Consider the following 19,143-nt stretch of genomic DNA (forward strand, 5'->3'; position numbering starts at 1 on the left):
GGAGCTCAGCTGTCAAGTTTTCGATCATTTAAAAAACTTTGAAAAGTGTAAAACAGACCTGAATTGAAAACGTTGCATTCAAGGTTTTTTTGAAAACTCCTAGTTTTTTCAGCAATTGTCGCCAATTTCTGAAAGACATCCATTTTTGGGACTTTTTTGTACTGAATATTTGAAAGAAACAGGTGTCTGCAAGAAACCAGCAACCAGCTGGAAAACTGAGAAACTTTTTAAAATTCTGGGATCTAAAACTTTTCAATCTAGGTTTTTTTACACCCTCTAACGCTATCGAAGTGGTCGGAAACTTGACAGCCAAGCTCCAGACTCCTGAAAATAGTCAAAATTAACTGAAACACGTTTTTGTTTATCTTATTGGCCGGTACTGTACGTATTCAATTGAAGTGGTTTTCCTTGTTTTATGTTTTTTTACATTATTGAACATAACAAGCCAAGAAAACCGGTTTATATGGGTCCATTTCCACATGGAGATACAAATGTACAAACATTGAAATTGAGGAGTCATTTGGCAGGATAATCTTTAATCCCGCCTATCATAATCAGTTGGCTTGGGGACTATCTGTCTAACCGCACTTTTTCTGTCAAAGTCGATAACTACATTGATCCATCTTCCTTCCCGGTTCCCTCTGGTGTTCCGCAAGGATCAGTGGTTGGACCTCTCCTTTTCATCATTTTCATTAATGATCTTCTTGAAAGTATCCCCACTGGTCTCCACTTCTCTGCTTTTGCTGACGACATAAAACTCTATTCCCATGATCCCTCCTTTCTACAATCTGGAATCAACACTATAGATACCTGGGCCACAAACAATAAGCTTCCTCTAGCTCATACAAAGAATTCTCTTCTACGCCTTGGTTCAAGGAACAAGCACGCCCCCCTTTTCATCTCCTCCTCAGCTATTGAGTCTTCTGACAATATTCGTGATCTAGGACTTATTACCGACTCCAAACTTAAGTTCACCCAACACATAAACAAATCGGTTGCTGTTTCACTTCTCCGATCCAAACAACTTTTGAAATCTTTCAAATCCACCAACTCCTCTTTTTACCTTCACTTATTCAGGACCTACGTACTCCCCTCTCTTGAGTACTGTTCAGTAATCGTTTCTCCTCCCTCCAATTCCTAACACTCTCAAAAACTCGAATCACCACTCCGTTTCTTCACCCGTAAAGTCTTCCAGAAATGCAATATCTCATACTCTTCTTATCAAGATCTTTTCTCCCAACTTGACCTCTTCTCTATCAGACATCGTAGACTTAAATCTAAACTTATGCTTCTTTACAAAATGATTAGTGACGCCTCTTATATGCCAGAATTATCCTTTTTCTTAAGAATTTCCGACTGTCCTAGGAGACCTATGACCCTTATTCTTTCAGATAAATGTACCGATGACTTCTTTTTCACCACCGCCCCTATTTGGAATGCAATTGTAAGGAACACTCCCCAATTTTTAACTCCCGGTCAATTTTCTACCTTAATCCAATCTTCCATCACCCGGTTTTAGCTTACCTTTTCCCCTTTTTTTAAATATCTTGCCAACCTTACATGTATACCATTTTCTTCCCCATTCTCTAGGTTCACCTCGTTAGGGATTTTATCTAGAACTCCCGTTATAACTTTTGTGCCATATTTTCTTCTGATCAATAAATTATCAATTCTAAGTTTTAAAAAATACGAATTCTACGTGTTCATCAACATTTCATTCCCTGCATCATTTGCCGGATAGCGTCTCTTACATAGTCGTTTGAACCGTCTGATGTCATAATGAAGCCAGACGAAGGCGAAAACGTAGATGATCAGAGCACTGAAGAGAAAATACTCAGGAATGTTCATGTGTCTGAAAGAAAACAAAGGAACATTTGAAAAAAAAGTTTTTAAGAATAAAAAGGGCGTTATCTAAAACCTCAAAAATGAGGAAAAAGCTTGAAGAGCAAAAATGAGGATATTGCCACACTTATGCTTGTAGACACAAAGAAGTAGACGGGTTTAGCAGACTTCTTAATAAGTAGAAATTGAAAAGAACTCAGAAAAACCGGAAGGTTAAAAAACAAAAAGAAACGGTTGCTATAGTAATTTTGAGATGTACTAGATAACAACAGGATAGGGGAGAGTCCGGAATTTTTTCTTCTTCTTCTTCCTCTTTTAACTTTTTCTCCATCTTTTTTGTTTTCCCTTTTTCAGTTCATTGACAAACTCCAAGTCCGTCGATTCGAAAAAATTTCATAATCCACAGAGCCAGCCTATTTAATAGGATAGAACCTTGAAAACCAGTGAAAAATAATTTCCCACGACAAAATACTTTATTAAATACGTCAGAAATTATGAGGCAAGTGAAAATATTTTTTTAAAAATTGAATAATAAACTTTAAGATACCAAATTTGAGAACGCATGGCGACAAAAAATTTGATTTAAGAATTTTGATGGCTTTTGAAAGATACATATAATAAGTTTTGATTGGAACAAGAGTAAATTAGTCCTAAATTAATAAATAAAGTTTTAAAACTACATCTATTGTTGATTGAACTAAATATAATTCTATCATTTTTACTTTTGATTTTTTGGAATCTAATTCGTACACTGGTTACTTGATGGCTTATAAAACCGGTTACATTTCAGGGAGACCATCAAAAGTTGGGGAGAGCAATTACTAAGGTTATGGAAGATGCTGACGATATTCTCTTGCTTCATACGCTGGCAGTAATTGTGGATGATTGTTCTTCAAGTGCTTTTTGAGAGCAGATGGATCTGCATAACGTTTCACGCATTGAGAAGAAAGACACAGGTATGGATTCTGAAAATATTTGAATTTTTTAAAAGTCTAAAATTGGAACAACCGACTCTTGAATTTTTGGAGGCGTGCTGTTTCTTCTCGTGGTTCTCGCAGTCCTCCCTATCAGCAAACAGTTTCTGGCAGACGGAACAAGTGAAATGCTCGAGTTCTCTGTGGGTGAGTGCGTGAGCTCTCAGGTTTTCCAGACGTTTGTAGGACTTCAAGCACCCTGGAGCCTAGAAAAAAGAGTTCGGTGTTTTAGTAGATCAAGTTTTTTTAGACGGATCACTCACTTTGCAATGAAACGGAGTTTCTTTAGTGTGAGTTCGAATGTGAACTTGCACTTTGTAGAAAGCATCAAATGGGCGTTGCTCACGAATGCAATCGTCCCAGTGGCAGACTCGCAGGCGATGTCCATATTCAGCCATATGCGTTTTTACATGGTCATAGAATAGCTGAAAAGTGGGGAAATTTTTGATTACTTAGTGTCCTTTTAAGAGGGCAACTCTACATTTTACTGCCCTAAACCGGTGAAATCCTGAGATAGTCCCAAACTACATATTTTTTTGTCACATTGGAATAAAAAATCGTGTCAACGTTAGAGAAAATCTTCTGAACGTACACTTTCCTTTTAAAGGTTGGGGGAACTGAAAAAAATAATGTTCTCGATATTCCGTCTAAATATGCCCCTCGAGGAGTTGAACTTGTGAGGACGAGGATTGGGGGTGCGGCGCCGCTACCGACTGAGCTACGTGGGCAAAGAGAGAGCGGCACCTCGATTGCATACATAAAGGCGAGGACGACAGATGTACGCAGTGTGACATTAAGCGTTGTACACCGTCACGGTAGAATGCATACTCTGGCCCCGAAAATCCCCCGTAAAATCTCTTGTCCCCCCACCTTTAAAATGAGTTTTTGAAATGAACTGGCTATGTTCTAGAATTTAAGATCTATTAAAAATGGAGGCCCCTAAAACCATCGGAGTCTCGTAAATGAAAAATAAGGCCTATAGTTTTTCAAAGTACCAATTTGCATAAATGCTTTATTTTTTGGTATTTGCCTAAAAAAATAGGGGTACAAAAAACCGACGAGAGCCTGATTATTTACATTACCGGTCAATATGATATCCGAAAACGTATTTTCCAGTTGATTTTTGACATTATCAGGGGCTGGAGCTAGGCTGTCAAGTTTCTAAATACTTTGAAAACTTTGGAAAATGTGAAACAGACATGTGTTTTACTTATGAATGTCATGAGAAAGTGCAATATTTCACGTGGGAGTAGCTGTCTCGCCATTCAAATTTGAGATATGAATTAAACCTGATTAGCTGAGAGAGTGAGCTTACGCCTAACTTTTAAATGTGACATTGAACTAAATGGTTGGAGTAGTCGAGTAGCCAATAAATCTAAAAGAAACAGAATGAAAGGTTTCAATTACAGAATTTTTAGAAAATTCCTAGTTTTTCAGCTATTGTCCGATTTTTGAAAGTCACTTGTTTCCTTCAACATTTATATACAAAATTGCCCCAAAAATGGGATCGTTTGAAATCTGGCAAATATCTGAAAAACTAAGAATTTTCAGAAAGTTCTGTGAATGAAAAAGGTTCCATCTATGTCTGTTTTACACCTTCCTAATTTTTCAAAGTGATAGGAAACTTGACAGCCGAGCTGACTTTTGAAAATGGCCGAAATGGCCGAAAATCAACTGAAGAATACGTTTTCTTGTATCTTATTAACCGATGCTCTATAACATTTTCATTTCCCCTTCCTGTCAGTGATTGCTGACACTAATCACACTCACATCACTACTTGTGAACTCGGTTGCACATCCCTTCCAAAGACAAATATTATGAACTCCATCATCCACGTATGACGTTCTTCTTTTCACCGATGGTTCTGCTTGAGGAACTTTGAATGACCCTAATGGACGCCCAATTGGTTTTCCCTGAAACAAATCTCCCATTCACGACTATATAACCTGTCACTCACACTTGCAGAGAGACGTGGTCTTGATTTTTTCTTCTTGGATTTCTTGGCAACTCTCGGTGTTTCATTGATCTCCATAATATCTTCCGGGAGTGGTGACAAGATTGGCGGATGTTTCACAATATTGAGCAAATCATTTTTCATCATACTTCTTTCTCTGATAGATTGTTCCAGTTTTTGTTTGATTGAGATGCCGTTCCCATTGGTTGAATTGTTTTTGCACTTCTCGGCAAGATTGATTAGATTAAGATGCTCTTCTCCTGTTGAGGACAATAATGGAGCAAGGACTGGTTGTTGTTGTTGGAGAACATGAGAAAAGATCGGAGCAGCACCAATTTTAATTCCAGTAGGTGTCGAGTAATCCATCAATTCCCGACTGTACATGTCAGAGTAATCGGAAAGAACATCACTGGAGCTTCGAGATGATCCACTATCATCGAAAACTGATGAGTATGATCGGCTAGTAGAAGTGTCCAGGAGCACCTTAGGTGGGTCTGCAGAAAAAAACCAAGTTAAAAGTTTCCGTCATATCAGAAGTCTATGAAACTCACTCATAGATCCATTAGCAGTTAGCCAACTATACTCGGCAGACTTATTTGGGCTTAAACTAAGAAGATCGCTGCTTGGAGTATCAGGATTCGAATACATAGATCCAAACGACACCGGAGTCATCGGAGCATAGCACGGAGGTGTGAATGGGGGAGACGGTGTTGCGTTGTATTCATTGAGAGTCATATTAGGAGATATTTTGTAGAGATGAGGACGGTGTACGTCGCTTGAGAACATTTTGTGAGACAAGTTTGAGAGATTATATTTGTTGTTTCTGAAATGATTTTTTATTTGTTTCAATTTTAAGTTTTTTTTGAAGGGAATATCAACACGGAGATAACAACAAAAAATGATTAAGTTGGTCCAAGACAGTTCTATTTTTCTCCCAAAAAGGAATGAAACAAGTCTGGAAAGCACCTGGCTGGTCACTTCAAACTAAAGCTTTGTATTCGTTCGAGAGGGAGGGGGCGGACCAGACTTCGTCTCCATGACAGCCACATTCAAGTGCCTCGAACGTAAGACATGGCTATGTGACTGCCAAGGCTCCTAGACGTAACATGCAGAGAAAGAGAGAGCAGCCTAATCTCCTTACTCACTACAAGATTAGTATAGTGTGCGCCAATATTACTCCGGAAAACGTATCAGACACGATACCAAGAATGAGAAGCAGAGATTGCTTTGGTTTCTAAAGCCAGAAAAGTACTTTTTGAAGGGTCCAGAACTGATGGGCTTGGAGGAAATGAGAAGAGACGGATATGCGGAATCCCGACATAAAATTGCTCATACATTCAGAAGGCTCTCACTAACTATGTTTGTCCCAGAAATCCATCTTATCTAGACAACCTAATCGGAAACTTTTTCTTTGTAGTAATTGGTCGGTGAATCAAAAAGGGAATCTTCTTTAGACAGCGTGAATTTTGAATGTCTGAGAAGGAACTAATGGAAAATGTTTTACTTATGAATGTCATGAGAAAATGCAATATTTCACGTGGGAGTAGCTGTCTCGTCATTCAAATTTGAGATATGAATTAAACCTGATTAGCTGAGAGAGTGAGCTTACGCCTAACTTTTAAATGTGACATTGAACTAAATGGTTGGAGTAGTCGAGTAGCCAATAAATCTAAAAGCAACACTTCTTTCAGAAATGTAATGTTCACAAGAACAAAGATGTTGATTCTGAACCAGAAATAGTGCCAACTTATTTTCAAGACATATTGGACATGTGTGTCAGACTTGGCCTCTTATCAATTCTGGTTCAGCTGTCATAATTCTGATTGAATTTGAATGAAATTAAGTGAATCAAGATTTTTGGTATATTCTGCTAGCGAAATTTGATTTTGGTTGTAGCAGTTGCCAAACAGACGTGAATATGTTTTTGGAGCAGACGAAAACAATCGCATTGCTGAATATCTAAGCTAAGGATACAAGTACAAAAACAATGATGATTTCATGGAATACTAAATGTTACTAAAAGTGCTATCAACAAGCCTAGAAATATGAAAGAAATTGAAAACAAATTGAGAACGGAAAATTCCGTAGACACGCTCAAAGAATGACCACCTAAACAATCAGCTTTGAGCCGATATCTTATAACATGTGAAAGATATCAAAAGTTGGTCAACTGACAAAATTTTCTTCACAATATTACAAACTTTTCATCTGTTGACACATTTTTCATATCTTTCCCAGAGATGAAATGACTCAAAAATTAAAAGATATGTTGAGCTCAATTATCTCAATTTCTATGCATGATACCAAAAATGGGCCAACTGATGAAATGTTTGCGATTTCATGATAAGCATTTTGTCAGTTGACCACTTTACGATATTTCCCAAAAGAAATGAGATGTATTGGCTCCTAATTGACGTTTTTGAGGGCATTCTATTATAGTATTAACGGTTCATTTCTGAAAAATGACTCAACTTGTCTTAGATAAAATCTAAAATATCTAATTGCTTTTGAAAAATTTTCCGATTAATATTAGAAAGAAATGGTGACTAACAAAGGAGAAATAAAGTTCGGTTCTCTCTTTAAACCTCAGTTTTTCTATTTTCTCAAAACTAGATTCTTATCTGGGTGCAGTTAGGTTCCAATGGAACTTGCAAAACAAAACAGAGGAAAATTTAGAAAGTGAAATTAGGAATTTAAAAATTTAGCAAAGCGAGTGGCCTTTCACTTTACTCCTAATGGAAATGCGATCGTAAAATTATATGCGTTCCCTCCCCCTAACTTTCAAAAGTTCATTTTATAAATTAAGAGCTCAAACTATAGGAAAATGTGCAATAAACTCGAATTCTGATCACTTAGCTCTAGAAAAAAAATAAACAAAAAAGAGAAGCAAAGGAATTGAATCGTATAGCCAGTTCACCACATCTCAATCTGGGATAATCTATTCCTGATACGAAAATGTGAAATTGTGTGAACAAACGGAGCTGGATAGAAAAATCTTAGGGAAAATATGAAAATGTAGTGGGAAAGTCAAGTTCCTAGGCAATTTTTTGAGTTTCCAAGTTCTCAAAAATGTGGAAAATTTGGAGGCTCTTGAGTCTTGACGTTTCCGTAAGTATTTTTATGTGGAATGGAGGTCGACGGAGAATAGAAAGATGTCTGGGAAGATAAATCAAAAAAAGTAAAAGAAGAAAAAACAACGTAAACAAAAAAAGAAAACTTGAAGTATTTGAATGTATTCGTGGAACAATTTTTCTGATTATAAACTGAGAAAATCCATTAATGAAGAAAAACATTTATAAACAAAAATTTTAGAAAATTGAAATGTTAATTAAATTTACACAGGGAAATTAAAACCGAAATTATTTCGAACCAGCCTTATCATCGAGATAATCGTATGGGGCTCCTCTTTGCGACTTTGTTTTCATACGATATAACCCAGAATGAAACTCATTTGCCATTTCCGGATGGTTCCTCAAAAAATGTTTCCGCAACGATGATGGGTCGGTGTAATTTCTGTCGCAACCGGGAAACAGACAAGGGTGGTGCTTCTGAAAAACTTCCTTTTGAAATTGATACAGTACCGGTTGGTTTTGAGCATTTTTAGGAGTCTGGAGCTCGGTCGTCAAGTTTCCTATCACTTTGAAAATTTTGGAGGGTGTAAAGCTGACCTAAATTGAAAACTTTGCATTTACATATTGGGTTAAAAGGAAAGTAACTGTCATTTTTTATTAGCAAGGAAAACAAAAACAAGATCAATCCAAAATTGACAGTATGTACTCTCGTGGTCGACAACACGTTTTTTCCTCATTGATAGTGTTAAAGTCCTTTCCTTCCAGATGACGTCGTATACCTCCGAATAACCAATAATCTGATAAAGCTGAATCAAGTCTTTAACGGGGGTAAAGGAGAACCTTCCAGCCAAAGTGGCTCAGATAACTTTCCGTGAACATGAGGTTTTTCATTTTTTAACTTGAGTCAAGTCAGACCTAAGCTGCTTCAGCTCACTTACCTACTTATAGTCCCGACTTGTCTTTATCAGATTATTGGTATTCGGAGAGATACAACCCCATCTGGAGGGTACGGATATTTTCACCATTTAGGTGAAAAAACTGGAAAAAAACGAATACTTTGATTCACGCCTAGCTTGCTTTTGGAGGTATGGTATCTACAAGTCATCTGAACGTTGACAACATGTTGTGGGACATAACGGTGGATACTGCTAATCTTGGATTAATCCGGTTTTGTATTATTCACAAATAAAACAAGGGACAGTTACTTTCCTTCCAAGCTAATTTTTTTTAATTTCTAGTATTTCAGTTACATGGTTTCGAAAGAGACCTGCTTTTTTTCAGTAAAAATGGACAAAATAAGCGTGTCTCTCGGAAATTGGCTGAACAACTAAGAATTTTCAAAAAATCGGTAAATGCAAAGTTTTCAATTAAGGCTTGTTTTACACCCTCCAAAATTTTCAAAGTGATGGGAAACTTGACAACCGAGCTCCAGACACCTGAAAATGATAAAACTCAACTGAAAAACGCGTTCTTGTATGTTTTGTTTACCGGTACTGTGCTTAAAGGTCATTACCTCTGAAGAATGAACTCGTTTCAGATGCTTTTCGCAATCAGAAGAATTGGTGAAGTTCTTTTCGCAAACTCGACAAACGTACGGTCGTTCTCCAGTATGGACCCGTTGGTGTGTTCTCAAATTTTCCATCCGCAAATACGCTTTCTCGCACCCGGGTTCCTAAAAAAGTTCATTAAATTTATTTTTCACCTTTGTAGACTTACATTGCAATGAAATGGCTTCTCTCTAGTATGACCTCGCACGTGAGTCTGGATTTTGTAGAGCGCGTCGAATGGCGTTGTGCGCACGCAACCGTTCCAAAGACACTTTTTATAATGCGCCCCGTCACTGACAACGTGGTTTGACACATGTTCCACGAATAGCTGAAAAAATGTGAATGCGTGAAACCTGTAATGCAAGGACCCTGTAACTTTCAACTTTGAGCCAATTTATCTCGGTTCCTGTCAAAGATAGAAAAAAGAGGTCAACTGATAAAATGTTTATCATAATATCAGACGTTCTTTGTCAGTTGATACATTTTGGATATCTTTCATAGGAACCGAGCTAAATTAGCTTGAACTTGACAGTTTGAGAGCCCCTCCGTTACAGGTTTAACGCCATATTGTTTTTGGTAATTAGCCTGTTAACGATAGTTAAAATGAATAAAGTTACCAAATGAAAACCATCGCAAAGGAATTCAAGCGTGGTAGTCATTAGTGCATTTTTATAAGAATCATTACTTCTAATAGTAAGCTGGGAAGTGCATCTAATAGTAAGTACGAAGACTCAAACACACAAAGTATTCTTGGAGAACTTATCTATGCAGTTGATAAGTTTGAAAGCCACGGAATGTTAGCAAGTGCTTTGAAATTATCAGACAAGTTCAGAAGCTAATACTTTTGGAATCGGTAAAGGAGTTGGTCAATAGCCATTAACGAAAGACACAATTAGTGAACTCGAAACTACCGTAAAACCTGTAATAGAAGCGCATCTAATTTTTAAGTTTTAGCCAGTTCATCTCGGTATTTGTTAAAGCTATGAAAACGTTGTCACAGGAGCCAAGAAAAACAGCTGAATCTTGACAGTATGGGTGTTCTTCTATTTCAGGTTTTACAGTATTAGTAACTATTAACGGCTACTACCACTCACGCTATGATCTGCGAATTCCATTCTGCATGTTCCCCATAAGCAAATAGTGTTACCTCCATCTTCCTTTTCTTCTTGATTTGGAGTTACTTCTTGATTCGGAGTACGACTGAGATATGCTTTGTTGATTCTGGACGATCCCAGAGGACGTCCAATTTTGTTTCCCTACAAATAAAATTGATCACAGCTGCTTTTTTCATTTTTTTTTTTCATTATAACTCACGTTTACGGTTCTTCTTTCCTCTTTTGCTGCCATTCTTTGCTCCTCAGTTCTTCTTGTGCCGGCTTGGAGAGTGGCCAAAACCGGGAGAGTACTTCGTTCTGTGTCCGTTGGTATAACCCGTAATTTTTTTACCGAACAAGAAGGATGAGACGGATCCCTGATGCTTTCACCGAAATCTTCATGATTACCCTCGTTTTGCCCAGCTATCGACCATTTTAGTAAATTAGAAGATTGCAAATTTCGAACGTTTTTTGGCGTTGATTTCTTGCTAGCAGTGTGAATTACTTGATGGTCCAATCCCGTGTTACTGGACGAACACTCATGTTGCACATCCGAAGATGATATCTCCAGTTCAGTTTGATATGAACCATCGTAATGGTCCAGTTTACTATTTACAGTTGTACCCGTCGTATTCAGTTTCCGTTTTTCAAAATCCTGTTGCCTTGTTTTCCTTCTCACTCCCGCAGATGAAGGTTTTTTGAAAATATGATCTTTGCAGTTGGAAGTCCCCTGAGTTGTCTCTGTTTCCATGTCGTCAGATGTTTGTCCATTGTTTCTGTAGAAACTATTGGTTCGATTCGAGGTGACATTGAAATTTTGGATTTGCTGCATATAAGCAGGCTGTGAAACCATTTGCCGGCTGCCAGAAGTTGAAGGACTAATTCTTTTACCGTCTGTCCACAAAAATTTGAAAAATTGTTCGTCAAATGTTTGAGGGAGAGGGGCTGCAACTTTTGATGCAGTTTTTAATGGTGCTGGTATTTCAAGATTTTTGTTTCTTGGTTTGTACTGCCGACGAAGGGGTCTCTCGATGGCTTGTGGGATTACCATTGGGCGAAAAGATCTTGAATCAAAGTCCCAATTCGCTCTGTCTACTGAATTGATGATTTCTCGAACGTTAGGTCTCATATTAAAGTGTTCTTCAAGAAGTAAAAGTTGTCGTTGTGTTGTAAGCACAACATCTTGAATATTTGGGGGCACCAAATCGAAATCATATCCGTCCAATAGATTAGCTGTATCCACCGGCCCAGCAGGTATTTCGTTTTCCACCGGCTGTTGTGTGGACTGTTGTGTGAGTCGCTGAGCAATATTTGGAGCTTGTTTGGTGTTATTCAACACTTCCTCTTCCGCGTCAATTTCTTCGGAAATTGCATCAATCAAGAGTTGCATAGGGCTTGGCCCAGAAGGAAGGTCGTTTTGCAATGATTCTCGCGTTGACGATGATGTTCCACCTATAATAGAAAAGGTGTTAATGGAATGAAAAGGAATATTCAGGCTTATAATTCAGAGAGCAGAAAAATTCGGAGGTACAACTGGATACAAAGCGCATTAGGTGTACAAAATTTACAATTCAGGTGTGAAAACACTATTTTTCCGGATATTTTTTACTCCCGAATAGAGGATACCGTATTTCCTTTAATAGTAGCCCACCTCTAATAAAAGCCCACCCCGCGAGGTGCTCCGAAAAATAGAAGCCCACCCTCTAAAAGAAGCCCATGGGTTTCTATTTCTGAATTTCTGAACCGAAAATTTTCCAATTTCTGAGTTACAGAATTCCTGAACTTTGAATTTTGAGTTTCTGGAATCTCAGAATTTCGTAAATTTGGAACTTGGGAGTTTAGAATTGCAGAATTGAAACTTTGAATTGAAAAAAAACGCCGACGTTCAGAATTCTTAACTTCCGAATTGTGGAATTTTTTAATTTTTTGAAAAAATTGATTTTTGGAAAATTATTCATTGAAAAATAGAAGCTCACTCTCTAATTGAAGCCCACCTCAAATGGAAGCCTACCTTGAAAGAGTGGTTGAAAAATAGAAGCCCATGGGCTTCTATTAGAGGAAATACGGTAACTTATTAATCTAATTTTTTTAATAAACAAAGACAACAGGAATTGTTTTCACAAACTTCAGAGACACAGATTTTTCACACAACCGCGTCAACTTTTGAAAATCTAAATGTTCTTACTTGAAGTGCCAGGTTCATTGGACGAAGCTGCAATAAGAATGACATCACTCGATGAAGTTCCTGGGACATGTCTGCTCATAGGATCGACCTCATTCTGATCACTAAATTGAGATGACGTTGCTACTGGATGATTGATTGCAACTAGATCGCTATGTGAAGGCTGGATTGCTCCTGTTGAGTTTGGGATCATCTGATGACTTGATGAAGGATGATGGATTTGATAGCCAGCTGAAGGTGAAACTATTGAATTCGCCACAATATTTGACGGAGATGTTCTAAGAACTTCCGTTTCCACGCTGGAAGATCGGTCCAATATGTTTGCGCTCAAATTTGAAGATGAGGCGGTAATATTTGCATCGGATGCTGTAGGTGTATCCAAAACAATTGAACCAGATAAGGGCGTGCTCAATTCATCCATATCCACAACATTAATTTCCGAGTAGTCTATTGAGTTCGCTAGATCCATATTAACAGGCAAAGATGTTGAAGGAACATTCATATTCGATAATGATAGAGAGTTGGCGAAATTCGAATCAGACACAGTGGGTAAATTTACAGCGCTCGTTGCATAATTCATTGATGTATTGATAGCAGAAACATCCTGGTTGAAAGGTGAATTTTGAGAGGGTGCTGGACTTCCGAACGTGGATGATAATTGTGCAATGGCATTCGCATTGAGAATTGCTGACGCATTGAGGAAATTCCTACTAGGTAGATTGGTAGCGTTCAAATCCAATGTGAATGATGGATGAGAGTCCAAAACATTCGAGAACGGTGTTGATCTGTTGGAAACTGCTCCTGATGACGCCATTAGACTCATAGCATTCAACGCGAAATTTGAAGATGAGTTTTCAACAGGAAACGCACGACTTGAAGGAGATATGAAGTTTCCATTTGCGTTTGAAGTGGTAAGTAATTGCAATCCACAAACTGAAGGTAGGTTCAGACCAGACAATCCATTTTCCGATGATGTAATGGGAGGGAGTTTTGCATCTGAAACGTTGAAAATTGAGTAAAACGACGAACACTTATAGAATTCACTAAAACACCGTCAACTTTGAGCCCACAAATCTCATATATTGTAAGTGACATCAAAAAATGGTCCACTGACAAAATGTTTTTGATATTATAGTTACCATTTTCTCAGTTAACCACTTTTTGATATCTTTTATGACGCGTTCAAACTTCCCAAATCTGGAATTTCTGTGCCCAGAAGGCAGTCCAAAGTGGCGCCCAGGTTCCCAACATTTCCAATTGGGCAAAATTTGAACCAGTGCGACTTTTGAAATTTTTATTGCATCAAAATGTGCAGAAAAGCATGTAGATTCACATACAGATGAAGAAAACATTCAAAATTTAAATAGAAAAACGCCAGGGTTTTCCTCCGAAAAAATGTCATTTTTCGATGCCTTTTTCTCAATGGAGGAAATTTTTTTAGTGCTTTTTTTTTGTCTTTATGTGAATCAACATGTTTTTTTGCACAATTTGATGTAACCAAAATTTTAAAAGTTTCTGTTTCTAATTTTGCCCAATTGGAAATCTTGGAAATCTGGGCGCCATTTTAGACTGCGTTCTGGGCCCAGAAGTTTTAGATTTGAGAACTTTAGACGCGCCATTACAGGAGCCGAGATAATCTAGCTCAAACTTGACAATGTGGGGGGGGGAACCACTTTATCAGTTGACTACTCCTCAATATCTCTTTAAGGAAACTAGATAAATTGACTCGACGTTTAAAATCAAGTTGGAGCTTTTACGATCACTAACAACATACCAGAAATTTTATGTCGGTTCGATGCGTTTTTAGAGTACTTTGATGATGTGTCAGATTTTTTTGAATATTTCCTTTTTACAGTCGAAGACGCTTTGGCGGATCTTTTGTTGGGTTTCCCTGCACAGTCGAATGAGGTAGCGGGTCTCTGGTTAGAATTTGAGAAGTCTGGATTGGAGAACATGGATGGTTTCGCAAAATCCACGCCTTTAGATAAGAAATTTGCAGGGATATTTCCAGAATTGCTCGGAAACATGGTATTGGAGAATGTCGCATTGGTTCCAACATTAATACCAACGCTCGCAGCTCTCTGCAGAATGTCCATATTGTTCAAGTTCAATGGAATTGCTGAAGATGTAGCCAAAGGATTCACACAAATGTTTGAAGGTGCAGCAAAAGTGTTCAGATCTGATTTAAGGTTGGCTATTGTTGCATTCCCTGTGCTGGCTACATGGATTGGTGATATGAGGTTCACTCCACGGCTTATGGATCTTTGCAATATGTCTATATTTGACGGAGAAGTAAGCAAACTCATATGATTGAATGGAGTGGCAGCAGGAGCATTCATGGAGGTGTTCACAACTAGAGTTGGTGTATGCATCCCTCTATAGCCCAATAGTGTATTTGTGCCAGGATCCGAGAATCATTCAATATGTTAGCATTTGTTTCGTCAGCGTCATGGTTTGAAGACGTACTGACACCCTGGTTCGTATCCAAATTTGTAGATGAGTTGACTGAGCTTGAACCAGCGTGTGTATGTGAATTCATTGAGTGAATAGATGACGTATCGGTCACATTAGCACTAAGGCTTGGTCGAATTTCCGAATTGGTAGAATTGTCCAAAGGAAGCAAATCTGGATTCACAGCGTCATTCTCTGCGGATCTGTTGGGAATAGGAATGCGATTGTCTGGAGAGTCTGAAACGTTCCAATGAAAGTTGAAAAATTTTATAAACTCTAACCTAGAATGGGAGGTAAATCTACTGCATTATTTGATAAATCTTGGATAGCATCTGGCCGCCTAGAACTACTGAACAAAATTGGTTCTATCTCTTCGAAGACACTTGGTGAGATTTGAGCACGTGAACCAGGCGGCAATGAGTTCATCGCGTTTATAATTCGAGATAAGACCGAATCCTCAATCCGCACACCAAATTCAGAAATTCAGAAATTCAGAAATTCAGAAATTCAGAAATTCAGAAATTCAGAAATTCAGAAATTCAGAAATTCAGAAATTCAGAAATTCAGAAATTCAGAAATTCAGAAATTCAGAAATTCAGAAATTCAGAAATTCAGAAATTCAGAAATTCAGAAATTCAGAAATTCAGAAATTCAGAAATTCAGAAATTTAGAAATTCAGAAATTCAGAAATTTAGAAATTCAGAAATTTAGAAATTCAGAAATTCAGAAATTCGAAAATTCAAAAATTCAGAAATTCAGAAATTCGGAAATTCAGAAATTCGGAAATTCAGAAATTCAGAAATTAGAGTAGGATTTTTACTTTGATTCTGACTCAGATTCGTCTATCCGGAACATTAGAAAAACCAGGGACATGAGGTTTCAGGTATTTAACAGATTTCGAAAAAAACAGTTTTTTATGAAAAAACCTGGCGTCATCCGAAAACAAAACGTAGAAGAAATTTCGAAATGAAATTCGGCTGAGCTGTTTCTCATTCGAGACTTAGGTTTGAACTTTCTTTTTTCGATTCGTCACACTTGGCAAAGTGTTCTGGGAAGCTAGACGGACTAGGCATAAAGAAAGAAAAGTAAAAGGAAGAGAAACGGATAGCATGTCGTCGTCGTCGAGAGCGCTCAATTTTCGCATTGCAGCTTCAGAAGCACGAGGCGCGGGAGAGAGAGAGAGAGAAAGGCGACGCATTACGTAAGAGCAGTCTATCGATTTTCGTCTTGTGGGGGTTCCCTTTTTCTCTAGCGCCTCGTCGTGCATATTCTGCGCAACAAGAGTACGGGTTGAATAATAAAGAATGAGTTGGCAAAGAAAGAGAAATTGTATTCGGGAGTATAAAAAAAGGGGGGATCGAAACAAACAAATTATTACATAGTCACGCATACACTTTACATATTTATCAATTTTCCTTTATATCTCTGATTCTGGTTGAAGCTTCGACTTGTTTTCCAAACAATCTCTGTATCTATCACTGTTCAGTTGTTCTGGTTTTTCTAGAAAATCAATTTATTTTTCTCTAGAAAAATTGTTTGAGAAATTTCTCAGAAAAACTGAACGATGACTCAATTTTTGTGACATTGAGGAAGAAAGATTGAGGTCTGATAGCAGAGGAATGCAATTGATGGGAACGAAAAAAGTTTAGAAATGAGAAATATTTTTAGAGGACGTTTCGTAGCGAGACGGCTCGCAGCTGAGACCTTTCGTAGCCGGTATTGTCACAAATCGAGGAATATCAGGTTGAAAATATTTTTTTCTAGTATTTCCTTGCTTAATTATCCGTTATTTTCCATTTTAATAGTGTTTGACGGGGAAAATACACTAATTTAGAAAAAAAAACCAAAAAAATAACACAAAAATGTGATTATGTGTATTTCTGATAGGTATTAGAAAATTGATGTCTCGAAGTTGATGAAGGCTTTAGAGAATGAAAAATAACACATAATTAATCAAGAAAATTTTAGAAAAAATACTTCAAACCTGAGAGTTTTCGATTTGGAATAATAGTGGCTGCGAAACGTCCTAGCTGCGAAACATCTCAGCTGCAAATCGTCTCGCTACGAAACGTCCTGGAGCCCTTATTCACAGCAAAAACCGTGATTTTTGAAGATAAAAGCAGCAAAATTTGGGTTCCAAATTAGATAACAACACTTATTACACTATTTTATCATCAAATTAGGTTTTGGAAAAAGAAAATTCGAAAAATCAAGTGTATACATGGAAAATTTAGAACTTTTCCAAAAAAAAAACCGTTTTCCCTCAATTTTCACACTTTTTAGGATTTTTGGAAAGGAAATAGTTTTCCAAGGAAATTTTATTTATTTATTTATTGATTACGACCTTCCGTCGTGGAAAAAGAGAAAAAAGAGAAAAGGATGTTTCAAGGAAAACAGAATAAATCGTCGGATTAGATGTACTCAACAAATATAAGAACTCTGAGCAACAAGGAAAAATATTCATCAGAATTAGGAAACCAGGAAGTACGGAATATGATTCTTGATACTAATGAAAATAGACTAAACAAAAATATTAACTTAATAAATTTTGATATAACCTTGGAGAACAACTATCCCGCCTTCAGTCCATCAGCAACAAAAAAAAATGATATGGAAACGTGAACTGACCTAGAAACCTGTATTAACTTTTCCCCGCGGTGGTCGCCGCCAAGACAGATAACAGTGGAATGAATGAAAAGACGTTTATAGAAAATCTAGCGGCAAATTTCTATCATTTGACACAAAAAGGACAAATGCGTATTCAGCAGGAGAACAAGTTATCGTTTCAAATGTCGCGCTCTGAGTCGAAGGGAATTTATTATAACATATAGATTTTTTGAAGAACAAAAAAAGAAAAAGAAGTTTTTGTGAGAGACAACCATTCTTTCTTTTTTATGAAACATCATTCAATGCGGGAAAATTGCAGCTTATTGAAGAGTGTTGACGGCACAAACACGAAGACGATCTGAAAATTGTTTTTCGTGCGCCTTGCGAGCCCACGCACCCAGACAAAATTGTTTAATATAATGGGAATTGTGCACAATAAAACAAAAATGGGGAAAAGAGAACATTCGAGGGTGGTTTGTTTTGTTTTCCTCGGTTTTTTTGAGATTAAGAATAAAAATTTTTCATAATAAGTTTAAAAATGTAAGAACACAATAAACGAAAAGTGCTCAGTTTTTGACATTGTGGAACATTGCAATTGGAACAAGTATAGCTGAATATGCATTACTCATATCTATCCCACAGTGTGATGGTTACTGTTTTGTGACAAAGAGAACAATGGAACAATAAGAAGTGATCGGAAATATGCTCTTCTAAAAATTTTCAAAAACTCGTGATAGTTTGAAATTTGGTCTCGTTTATATGGACAAAAATTCTGAATTTCCGAGTTTGGTAGTTTCCTTAGGAACTACTGTTTACTAAAATTATAATTGAAACCAATATTTATTTATTTATTTATTACAACCTTCTGTCGTGGATAAAAAAGTTTTGAATCTGCAAAGTCAGTCTAATAAAATAGCCTTCTCTTCACACTTTGAGGTGTCGTAAAACCTGGGATAGGATGTCCCTTCAACTTATAACTTAGAATCAAATTATCTCGGCTCCTGTGAAAGGTATAAAAAAGTTGTCAACAGATAAGTCGTTTATCATAACATCAGAAGTGATTTGTCAGCTGATTCATTTTCGATATCTTGCATAGCAATTCAGATAATTTAGCTCAAACTTGTCAGTATGGAAGAATGGAAACTTTTATTACAGGTTTTACGGTATCTGTAGGAAATTAAAAAGCAGACATCGATTCTAATTTTTTAAATAACATTTGGAAAGTAAATTTGGCAAATGTCGTATTTAAAAAAAAGGAAATCCTGCTCTGTCAGAAATGAATAACAGGTACATCAATAGTTGATCTTATACTGAACAATTTTTGTGTCTTTTTTTGAGAAAACGTAATTCAAATTGGAAAATGAAGTGAAAGGGATTCTGAAATCCTGTAAACGCTCCTATAAAAAGACACCACTCACCA

At 37.1% G+C, this 19,143-nt stretch overlaps 3 protein-coding genes across 3 annotated transcripts; all 3 read right to left on the reverse strand.

The window, feature by feature from the left end:
* Positions 1–2,669: 2,669 nt before the first annotated feature.
* On the reverse strand, positions 2,670–5,557 carry CBG07472 (the record flags this gene model as incomplete). Its single annotated transcript, XM_045240555.1, has 6 exons — positions 2,670–2,834; positions 2,855–3,022; positions 3,080–3,241; positions 4,572–4,730; positions 4,775–5,265; positions 5,323–5,557. The coding sequence occupies 6 exons, from the start codon at positions 5,555–5,557 to the stop codon at positions 2,670–2,672; spliced, it is 1,380 nt and encodes a 459-aa protein (XP_045093521.1).
* A 3,682-nt stretch (positions 5,558–9,239) lies between these two features.
* On the reverse strand, positions 9,240–15,037 carry CBG07471 (the record flags this gene model as incomplete). The annotated part of the gene is made up of 7 exons (XM_002645732.1): positions 9,240–9,278; positions 9,356–9,514; positions 9,559–9,717; positions 10,484–10,645; positions 10,704–11,935; positions 12,669–13,661; positions 14,440–15,037. The coding sequence occupies 7 exons, from the start codon at positions 15,035–15,037 to the stop codon at positions 9,240–9,242; spliced, it is 3,342 nt and encodes a 1,113-aa protein (XP_002645778.1).
* A 958-nt stretch (positions 15,038–15,995) lies between these two features.
* On the reverse strand, positions 15,996–16,506 carry CBG28062 (the record flags this gene model as incomplete). The annotated part of the gene is made up of 2 exons (XM_045240556.1): positions 15,996–16,098; positions 16,313–16,506. 2 exons carry the CDS (start codon positions 16,504–16,506, stop codon positions 15,996–15,998), a joined length of 297 nt encoding a protein of 98 aa, XP_045098649.1.
* Between the last annotated feature and the right edge of the window lie 2,637 nt (positions 16,507–19,143).

This window comes from Caenorhabditis briggsae, assembly GCF_000004555.2.
Source record: "Caenorhabditis briggsae complete genome, chrX, whole genome shotgun sequence".
Lineage (NCBI taxonomy): Eukaryota > Metazoa > Nematoda > Chromadorea > Rhabditida > Rhabditidae > Caenorhabditis > Caenorhabditis briggsae.